This window comes from Cynara cardunculus (assembly GCF_001531365.2).
Source record: "Cynara cardunculus var. scolymus isolate 2C chromosome LG 9, CcrdV1, whole genome shotgun sequence".
NCBI classification, from domain to species: Eukaryota; Viridiplantae; Streptophyta; class Magnoliopsida; order Asterales; family Asteraceae; genus Cynara; species Cynara cardunculus.
The window spans coordinates 7,001,457-7,012,985 of record NC_037536.1 but is presented as its reverse complement, the minus strand read 5'-3'; the positions used below and the strand labels follow the sequence as shown (position 1 = coordinate 7,012,985).

The 11,529-nt window shown below is 35.2% G+C and overlaps 1 protein-coding gene across 1 annotated transcript; it reads right to left on the bottom strand.

The window, feature by feature from the left end:
* Window positions 1–5,337: 5,337 nt before the first annotated feature.
* Window positions 5,338–8,430, bottom strand: LOC112517716. Its single transcript, XM_025125100.1, has 9 exons — window positions 8,385–8,430; window positions 8,016–8,221; window positions 7,708–7,911; window positions 6,494–6,594; window positions 6,326–6,425; window positions 6,135–6,217; window positions 5,868–6,039; window positions 5,555–5,680; window positions 5,338–5,358 (listed from the first exon to the last, which is right to left on the bottom strand). Exons 1-9 carry the CDS (start codon window positions 8,428–8,430, stop codon window positions 5,338–5,340), a joined length of 1,059 nt encoding a protein of 352 aa, XP_024980868.1.
* Window positions 8,431–11,529: the final 3,099 nt, after the last annotated feature.

Here is an 11,529-nt window from a genome sequence, read left to right as displayed (position 1 = left end):
TTTTGGATGAAAATTGAGTGAGTTGTGCATGTTTTCTCACAGCTGCGCAAAACAGTCGTTAAAACAAACATTTGTCTTTGCAAACCTCGTTCACTGAACTTTGAAGCTCAGAGCTTGAAACTTTAAGATCAAATTAGGGAGTGACATATAATATATCAAAATCGTAGCTTGAATCTATGAAAAACAGACGAGAGAACACCGTTCTGAAATTAGGAAGAAAGGAGTAAAGTACGTAGCTTCTGTCCAGCACCCATCTACAGACTTTGACACAGAATAAGTCGTATCTGCACATTGAATTTGAGAAAACTCAAAATCTCAAAGATGTAGATATATGTTTTATCTTTCAAATGCAACTGGAATCACGAATTTTGGAGCTGCGAGATGAAAGTTGTGCGCAAAAAGCTACAGCAGCGCAAAGCTGACATCAAGCTTTTAAAAAATCGGTTGATTTATTTTAGAGATTTTAACTTTTCGTTATCTAGTTTGGAGTATATATAAAGAATTTGTTGGAGATGCTCTAATTAACTAGTCATGTTTGATCAACTAAATGATAATGTAAACTAACCTTAAAAACTCTAAATAGAACATATGTTGGTTTAGGTTATTGAACAGAATAGGTTGATTTATCTCGATCCTTCTGCTTATAGGTAACATTTTCATTTTCATTGACTACAAGTGATTTAAGTTTAATCTCTTAGTCGTAACAACTTTGATACGAATTCTGTGACAATTTAAGTTATGTGATTATACGAATTATACGATACCTGCTACTTTGTCTGTGCCCTTCGCTGTGCTGTACATATGAATGAATGTTGAAGGGATTTATAGTGATGTTTCTAGCTGGATGTGTTGTTGAACAGCAACAGACATAAGATATTGGTTGATTTTGTGGGATTTTTTTTTTGTTTTTTGGTTGATGTTACTTGTATTTTTTTCCTCAAAGTTTAGTGGGCACACCCTTCATCCCCAAAAAAAATTTGGTTGCGAAAATCAGTCGAGTGGGTGTATGGGACCTGCTTGGACCTTAATCTGTTGCTGAATGCATTACTACTTAACACTCGTTGAATCTCTGTAATAGTTAATTTGTGTCCATCTTATGTATATAATGTACTTATACTAACAATTGCAACATCTATTATGTTATGGTTATTTTTTTTCCATTGTTCCATTTACCATGGGAGGTTCTAGCTTCACCACTATTTTTGGCTATTTTGTTTTAACCGTTTACTTTGATAATGTTTTGTTTTTCAAATCAACTATGAAATATATATTTTTTAATCACAATCTTATTGAAGATTGTTCTTGATCTTTTATAGTTTTAATTGTGAATAAAATTTTGATTGTTTGTTCAAAGAGTAAACTACAAAACGCAGTCTTCCCTAAAATAGTTGCTCTACTCCCGTTTGAACCGGACTTTCTACTGGGAATTTCTGGTCTGTCTGGTTTGGTTTGGTTTGGTTTTTAGTTAACTTCACTTTGGTCCTTATGATTTACATGATTAAAAGTGATCAAGAGTCCAAATCCCTTCTTAAACTTCTCACCTTCGTCTACTTGCCATTGTATTCATTTTGCTTTAAAGATGGTCCCTAACATTTCTGTTCCGGAGACATATAGGAGGTTGTTGCCATGGTTACTGAAACATTATAGTGGATGTGATGATATTTTTCTGCATTTGACATTTCTGAGCATAGGGTTCTCGGCACTGGGTGAAACTTGGCAAGTGTCTTGGCGGGGCAACCTGAATGTGTTGCAGCCATGGTGATTTCTGATCCCCTTTGTCTGAACCCAAATCTGCAGATCTGAGTTCCTCCAAAAGTGGATTGAAAGGATGCATTTCGGTTTGTAATATAAACAACTCCACACTCAGATAACATGAGGCATTTTCAGAGGGGATGAAGATGATGGTTCCTAAGGGTGGTTGCCCCTTTGATCGTACCAAATTCTGATTTTGACTTCATTTGGTCAAACATCATTCTTTGTGGCCCATGATTTTTTCCCGGTAATCAACAACCCTTCACATAGATTAGCAGTTTCTTTGCTGTTGCTGTTGATCTTGTTATAATCGTTGAGAGTAAACTATACTCTTGGTCCCTCACTAAGGGCCTGTTTGTTAGCCGCTTAATGAGCTTAATGATACATTGCTTATTCGGTTAGCTATACATGACTGTTTTGTAGTGGCTTAATGATATAAAAAGTGGCATATTTTGGTTGGCTACACAAACCTGCCGCTCCCGATTAAAAAATATGGTGCTTCCATCTATTGAAAAACCTTCCCATTCTATACAGATGTATTAATCTGCACAGACAGCTGTATTCATACAGGATTTAATTGGAAACCAACCAAACTGCCCCTAAGGTTTCTTTATCCATCTCTTCTATAAAATGAGATGAGTGGATTATCTTGCCAAGATATGATGGAGATGCTCTTAAGAGGCTATGATGATGAACAAAGTTAGAGATAATTCGCATCTTGGCAGGGTAACCCAAATGGTTATGTGAAAGAAAGAAGACATGATTGTATCTGTTCTTCGACAATGCAACCATTTAGTTTGCAGCCATGGTGGTTTTATTCTCTTTGTTCGATTGTTTTACAAATCTGAGCCTTGAATTTTTATTGACGTTGAAAGCTTTCTTTTTCCTCCAAGCGTTCTCGAATTTAAATAATTGGAGGGAAATGGTAAACATTTGGATATGTAATGTGAACCAGCTCCATTCAGAGAGGGGATGAAAATGATGGTTTCTAAGGGTGGTTGCCCCCCTCTGTTCATACCAAACTCTGATTTTGACTTTATTTAGTCAAACATCCTTCTTTGTGGCTGATGATTTTATCTTGAAATTAACAACCCTTCTCTTTGGAAGCTTTATCTATACACAAGATCAACAGTTTCTTAACTGTTGTTGTTGGTCTTGGTGTTACTTAGGTATATAACCTTCTATAGATGCTCATTTTACAAATGACCTATTCTTGTGGACATTTATTTTGGGACGGAAGGAGTATTTTTGTATATTACGGACTACGTTCATGTGCTTTCTGGGGTTTTCAGTTTTCTGGGTTTCCTCTCTACGATTCTTTATAGTAGAGAAGATACTGTTTTTAGTGATTCTAAGAGGCTGTGATGATGAATCTGAATGCATCTAAATGGATTCAATCAAAGTTAAAGATTATTCGCATCTTGGCAGGGCATCCATTTGCAGCCATGGTGGATTTATCCTCTTTTTCGATTATTTACAGATCTGAGCCGCAATTTTAAACTACAATTTTGGTCCATTTGGTTTACATCCACCTTTGAAACAACATTCCTAAACTTAATTAAGTAGAGTAATGGTCACTGTGGGTTACATTTTGATTTGAAAGTAATAACTTGTGTTAACTTTAAAAATTTGTCTGCTATGTGTGGCTGGATCTGTTTGCATCTTAGTGGATACGATCAAAGTTGAGATTACGTGCATCTTGGCAGGGCAATCAACGAGTAAGTTCTATTGTCTTTGTTTGATCGTTTTACAGACCTGAGCTTCACATTTTTTTCATAGGATCCGTATTGTACATAAATTTTATAATCTGTCCTTCCATTTTGAAATTGTAAGGGGGCTGAGGGGCCGTTTACCTAAACACTTATCCGGTAAGTGCTTAAAGATGAATTCAACTCTATTGCTTACTTATCGGGTAAGATTTTAGTCTATCAAAACGACATCGTATGTAACAATTTACCCAGTAAGCGCTAACCGTGGTAAGAGTCTTCGCCATCACTTACCGGGTAAGACTTTTGGTCCGTGCCTTAACTCTTACCAGGTAAGATTTTTGGTCCTTGCTATATTAATCTAGTAAGGGAATTTGACTTGGTAAGCGTTTATCCGAGTAAGCATTTGGTAAACGGCCCCTGAATGCTTCTTGGTTTTCATTTATATAAATCGCAGACCGTTCTTCAAGTTCTGCATTCATTTTGACGATGCATATATATGATTATTAGATTATCGTTTTGTAAGTTTCTATTCACTCTCTGAACTAATGAATAATGCACTGAATTTTTTAATTAACTGAATAAAGTTATTATAAATGATGGATGGATTAACAAACTTACACAATGCAGGATAATTCAAACACTAGCGCATCTCAACAACGGTTGGTGATGGATGAATTTTTACAAGTTCTTAGACAAGAACCTCTTCACAAGTTTTATCATATTTGTTAGTGATATTTATTTGACTATTGAAACAAATGCTAGACCTTAACTTTCAACTTCCCGAGGGCTCACTTGATGAGCCAGGGACTAATGATGTATTCTCGAAAGCGATGGGAAAAGACAAACATGGCAGCGCTCGCACGTATGGGCTAGATGTTCGAGGTTCAGATATATGGGGTGTCTTGCCAAGTCGCTTTACCTGTTATAGGGAGAACATGTTGTGGAAGAGAGCATATAAAGATGTTAGCAATGAAGTAGCTAAGCTGAAAGCTATGGTATTAGAGATGCGAGGGTCAAATGAAAATATTTCTAGTACTTCAAGTGTTCCCGTGACATCAATAAATCGTCCTAAAGCTACCACCGGACTTCAACCTCTAAAGGTACGTGTCTTTCTAAAACTTAAATCCTAGGGTAAAGCAGTTCCTTAGCTAGAAGAATAAAGTTGTATTCATGTGATTGATGAACATTTTAGAATCTTGTTCGTCAATCTTAGAAGAATAAATTGTACTTCAAGTGTTCCTGTGCATTTTTTTTAATAAAATCTTAGAATCTTAAAATCTTGTTTTTCAATCATGTTTTTGTAAGTTGGGGATGTTGTTCATCTTAAGAGCATCATAAATTCCATGGAAATTGTGGCAAGAGGACGTGTTAAGAGCTTAGATCCAGATGAATTGGTTGGTGGCGAGGAGATTGGTCCAAATTGGTGTGAGGTACTTGTTTTGGTTGCTATTAAAAGGAGGAAACGTTTGGTTAGACCATATGGATTGTTTATTACAATTGAAGACGTTATTGTAGCAACAATCGCATGACTTTGTCCTTTCACTTTGGTATGTTAATCTTTGATAAAGTGTAATTTTTTTTATTATATAACTTTAAGCTCATATATCTGTTTTTAAATTGTAGGTTGTGCATGACGGAGATTGATATCTCTCGTTTGTAGGGCACAATAAGATTTTTGTATTTGCGTTATAATATTACATTTAAAAGCATATATGAGAGTGATTCGATAGAACAAAATTTGAAGTTGTACAAGTATTTATATGAGTATCAACTACCAAGCTATGTATCCACCAGAAAGTTGTATCATGACAAACTAAGTAACGAACAAGAATAACGCAAATACAAAAATCTTATTGTGCCCTACAAACGAGAGATATCAATCTTCGTCATGCACAACCTACAATTATAAAACAGATGTATGAGCTTAAAGTTATATAATAAAAAAAAATTCTACACTTTATCAAAGATTAACATACCACAGTGAAAGGACAAGGCTATGCGATTGTTGCTCCAATAACGTCTTCAATTATAATAAACAATCCATATGGTCTAACCAAACGTTCCCTCCTTTTAATAGCAACCAAAACATGTACCTCACACCAATTTGGACCAATCTCCTCGCCACCAACCAATTCATCTGGATCTAAGTTCTTAACACGTCCTCTTGCCACAATTTCCATGGAATTTATGATGCTCTTAAGATGAACAACATCCCCAACCTACAAAAACATGATTGAAAAACGAGATTCTAAGATTTTATTAAAAAAAATGCACGGGAACACTTCAAGTGCAACTTTATTCTTCTAAGATTAAAGAACAATGTTCATCAGTCACATAAATACAACTTTATTCTTCTAGCTAAGGAACTACTTTACCCTAGGATTTAAGTTTTAGAAAGACACGTACCTTTAGAGGTTGAAGTTCGGTAGTAGCTTTAGGATGATTTATTGATGTCACGGGAACACTTGAATTACTAGAAATATTTTCATTTGACCCTTGCATCTCTAATACCATAGCTTTCAGCTCAGCTACTTCATTGCTAACATCTTTATATGCTCTTTTCCACAACATGTTCTCCCTATAACAGCAGAGCGACTTGGCAAGACACCCCATATATCTGAACCTCAAACACCTAGCCCATACATGTGAGCGTTGCCATGTTTGTCTTTTCACATCTCTTTTGAGAATACATCATTAGGCCCCGGCTTATCAAGTGAGCCCTCGGGAAGTTGAAAGTTAAGGTCTAGCATTTGTTCCTAGAGTCAAATAAATATCACTAACAAATAAGATAAAACTTGTGAAAACTAATCTATAGTTCAAGTAAAACTTGCATATGTAATCGGCAAATTATAAATATAACATACAATAGCATTTGCAGCTTCGACATTTTTGGCAATGCCGTTTTTAGAAAAAACATGCAACAAACAACTCCATTCGACTAGGTTCACGTCCAAACGAAGATTCCTGTAACAACCCAGATATATATTTAGGTAAATAAATATGCATATTACATCAACTATATGAATAACTACATTACCTTTAGTTCTTCACGAACTCGAGCATAACTTTTTTTCCTTGTAATTTGCATCATCTTCTTATATCCCCTACTAGTCTTATTTCTTTCACTGATTTTCTGAAAATGACATATAAGGCTATAAGCTAGAAGTGGATAAATTATATATCCATGAGAAGCCAAGTGTAAAGTTATGTCAAATCTTTGTGTGTAACTTTTGCCGAGAGGTAGTTACGTATCCATAATTCCATATACTGAATAAAAAATTTCTGTATTTATTACTCATTGCCATATTGCTTTTGTTATCACATTAGTAGCAAAACAAGCAAATTCACAAAAAAGTTTTCTAATAGACAAATGTAAAAAGAATATAACATATGTTGAAAACCTAACGAATATATCATACGTAAGACTAGCACCCGATCATGACACACTCACTAACAAGCAAACAACCAACAAACAGTCCCTCAAAACAAGAAAAAAACTAACACTAATACTTTATAATATTATTATAAAAAAATGGCTACCAAATTACGATTTTTTATAGGATTTGCCACACAAAAACAGCCAGCAAACAGTCCCTCAAAACAAGTGAATGGATTATTGATATGAAGCTTCCTGCTTTAAGTTACTGTGATTGAACTTGATCATTGCAGGCTTAATTAATTTAGTTGGTTTGGTTGTGACAACTGTAAGAAAACAGCCAGCAAACAGTCCCTCAAAACAAGAAAAAACTAACACTAATACTTTATAATATTATTATAAAAAATGACTACCAAATTATGATTTTTATAGGATTTGCCACACAAAAACAGCCAGTAAACAGTCCCTTAAAACAAGTAAATGGGCCAAGAGAAGATTGATGTTTATAGATGATCCAACACAGAGTATTGACCATAAATCCAACAGGGATTTTATCATTAATGAAAGGAACCAGAGAGAAGTAGAAAACAGCAAAAGCAACAACATATAGGTAAGCATGAATAGATCAATCCCATATTGATAAAAAAAGTCCCGAAATGGTAACATTAACAGCCGGATCAAAGATCAACATAACAACAAAGGACTGTTCAATATAGGCAAAACAGTTAAAAAACCAAAAATGAAACACAAAATACCTTACTGACAGCTACTTATGAATTTATCATTAAACTCCATTTAATACAGAAAAATCTTAAAGCAAAGTATAGATCCTTTCAGTTTGTTTTGAAATAACTCATTGTAATAATATACCTTAGCCTCTTCTTTGTTCCAATTATCGATAAGGTTCATCCATTGATCCGGACGAACTCTCTTAGGCTTAGACTTTATTTGCTCTTGAAGTGATAGAGATGGATCATAGTAATCTTTCTTTATTCTTGGCCTCCAATTTCTCACATTATTTGCAAATGATTTTAAAATCCAATCATCAGATCCCGGTGGAAGATCAAATTTTGTCTAACAAACAAGAATAAGTTAGATGCTAATAACATGATATATCAAATTTACGTCAAGTATACCTCTATAAAGTTTAGTAACATTCCTTTCTTAGTTGTGCTAACTTGATGCCATGAAATATCAACTGGACAATACTTTCCACTTCTTGCCAAAGATCCCATGAAATGACTCAAACTATTAGTAGTTTCCTTGTCAACTGGTTGGCCATATTCATTGAACAGAAGTGGAATACGATCCCCTTCTTCTTGAGCCCAAATACTTGGCATATATGTTGGCCCTCTTACTCTTTTGTGTGAGCTTCCATCAACAACTAAAATAAGAAAAGTCGATAATTTTTTAACTTCATCATTGAAAAATAATTATACTAGTCCCCAAAAGATGACACATATCTACATACACATCACATATACCTGGATCATCAATAAAATGGTCAGAGTCTATGTTATTTCTGTCTTCTTAAACTTGTTGACTACCATTCCCATGAGCCAAATTCACTCCGCTGTTCATCCTTAAAGACATTGCTAGCAAAAGACCTAACCTTCTCTATTTATACAAAAGGAGAGGGGAAAAGATAAAACCCAAAAAATTGGGGCAAAAAATTAACAAAAGTCAAAGTTAAAGTACAGTAAGGTACAAAAGCTAGACATGGCAATTACAAAATGGACGTTAACCCAAAGATCATTCAGGGGAGCTTCTAGACGTGGTTCCAGCTTAAAAGAGTTTGTCTTGATGAAATTCAGCAGGTAAATACAAGCAGTCCTCCAAAAAGACGCAATTACACCAGATGTTACTGCATGAATGTTGTAGCATAACACAACCTGCATTTTGATCAATTTAGCCATCCTTTGGTGTAGAAACAAGTAGATCATACACTTAGCTCCATAAAACAATAAAGGGAAAAATAAAGTGATGAAAATGACTCAAGATTTGGGATAAAAAGAAAATATTTATCTAAAAACTATAGAATGAGTGCTTAATACATTGAATATTCAAAGCATATAAGGAGACTAGCGCAATTATACACACTTGTCAAGCAGTTGTCATTTTAAACAAGTTATAAAAATGGTAACATACCAAGTACTAATCCACATGGAGAGTAAAATCCAAACTTTCTTAAATCAAACCGAAAGACAATTTCAAATGATGAAATCGAAGAAATATATGTGAGATGGTTAATTATAACTAACTCTAATCACTTTCTTTCATCTATCCTATAATTGATGGGATTGGCCTTGATTTGGTGGAGCTTGGTGAACCTGTTGTGAACCTTGTTCCTTTTAAAGCATCGTCATAAATCATATATATATATATATATATATATATATATTTATTTATTTATTTATTATTTTGCATCATTGTAGTTATCAAAAACATTTCATGTGTGGCTTCTTTTAACATAGTGCTAATAGATAGGCATGCATATAGATATGTAGACAACTTTGCTAGTATCATTTTTTAGAGATGCACAAAAGCCTGAAACCCTAATTGCGGTCCAAAAAGGCATTGGCTTGGCAAGCTCGAAACCAAGCCTAGGCTTGACCTTGAAGCCTGATCATCCAATTTCTTTTTTTTTTTCATAATCCCAAAAGAGCATGGGCCTAAAATCCCAAGCTAAGATTTTGATAAATCCTAATCGAACCTATTTTCACACCCGACCTTGGGCTCATTTTTTGCTTATAAAAAATGAGATTGGAAAGTCTAGGCTCTTTGTTTTGCTTACGGAAACAAGCTTGCAGGGCCTTGGCTCATGCCGAAAAGGCTCGGACCTAGTGCATCGCTATCACTTTCCATTTGTCGACTCTACATCATCTAATTACCATCGTCAACCTCCTCTAGTAACTCTATCACCTTGCACCCCTCCCTGCTGCTCTGACACCTCTTCTGGTCCCCATGCACTAGTCGTGGATAGCAAACGTTCCTTTTTCAATTGTTGACGGGACCCCACCTCCCTTTTTCTCATTCCATTTTTCGGTTTTTCAAAGTATGCAAGTTTATATTTTCTATGTTTAAATCACAAACTAAATATAAATCAAGGGCATTTTATTTATTGTGATATTTTTGTTACTTAATTTGATATTAGTACACCTTTTGCCTTTTTTTGGGTCCATTGATGAAATGAAATTAATTGAGATTTCAATCAGGAACATGATCTAAAGTGTTTCTTTTTATTAACTCCACGACCTTTAAATTGTGTTATGTCTAAAATACCTTACTACAAAACAAATGATTTTTACTCACAAAAATCACCCAAGAAATTTCCGTAGGTGATTACCGACGGACCACCGAGAAAATACTAATGGTTCAGTAAAATCCGATGTTTTTCAAGAAAATATCAATTGATCATTCAGAGAATACTTGGGTAATCTGTTACTAATATGAATTACCCGTCAACAATTTAGATACCAACTTTTGTGATGGTTTTAGTTAAGAGTCACCCTTTAGCAACGAATTTTCCAACGAATCTTCACGGATATATACAGGGACGATTCCATGGATCTTCACAAGAAGAATCCCATGGATCTTCATAAGGATGATTTCATTAGTGTTTGCTTTTGACGATTTTACATGGTGATTGTTCTGTTGTATATGAATAGGGATGGTGATTTGGCCCGACCCGGTGGGGAACCCGGTTCACCCGACCCGGACGGGGACGGGGATTCCCCGCTAAAACGGGTACCGGGGCCGGGGCCGGGGATCCCCGGTAGAGGCAAACCGGGACCGGGGCCGGGGCCGGGGCYGGGTATTGTATCCCCCGACCCGCCCCGCACCCGGTATATATATAAATATTAACATTTTGATTATTTGGGCTTATAATTGATATGTGCGGTCTGTTGGACTTATGGACTTGGGCTTTGTAATTGATATGTCCAAATTTCAATCCTCTTCTACTCTTCTTGACTAGATATGATGTAATTATATTAACACTTGTTTTAAATACATTTCTTTGGATTATTGTTAATTTTACAATTTTATTATTTTTATTAGGCAAGACTAGATATGAAGATGGGGCAGTTACAAGAATGAGAGGGGTTCAAACACATGGGAGTGGTTAAGAAAGCGGAATGGGATTTCACCGGAGATAAGGTAGGAGAGGGGTGTTTAACCGGAAAAAGGGAGGGAAAGATGCTTCATAGGGAGTGGATAACTATGTATTATATTAATTAATCTTTATGTATAATATGTATTATTTTTATTTAAAAAAAATGAATAATAGGGGTAAAAAGACGCATTTGCTCCTCAAGTGATGGGCACATGACACACTTAATAACTGCTCGACTAACGATGGTAAGAGCGGGACCAGTTTGGTCTTCAAAATACGAAAAATGGACAACTAGTGTACTTTATGAATTTTTTACTTCCTTTGTGTTGTTTTAACACATATTGAAAGTGATTAATGAATTTGTATCATTGTCGGAGAATTGGATGAAATTAGCACACTAGATGGATCCAGTCCCAACGGATCATCCTTTGGATATCCAATAAAAGTATCAAATGAATGGAACTGAATCAATCAAATCATCCATTGGATTGGATTGGATTGGATCGGTTATCCAATATTAATCAGATCAGATCGATTAGCAAAATCCAACATCCAATGGATGATTGGATAGGTTCGAT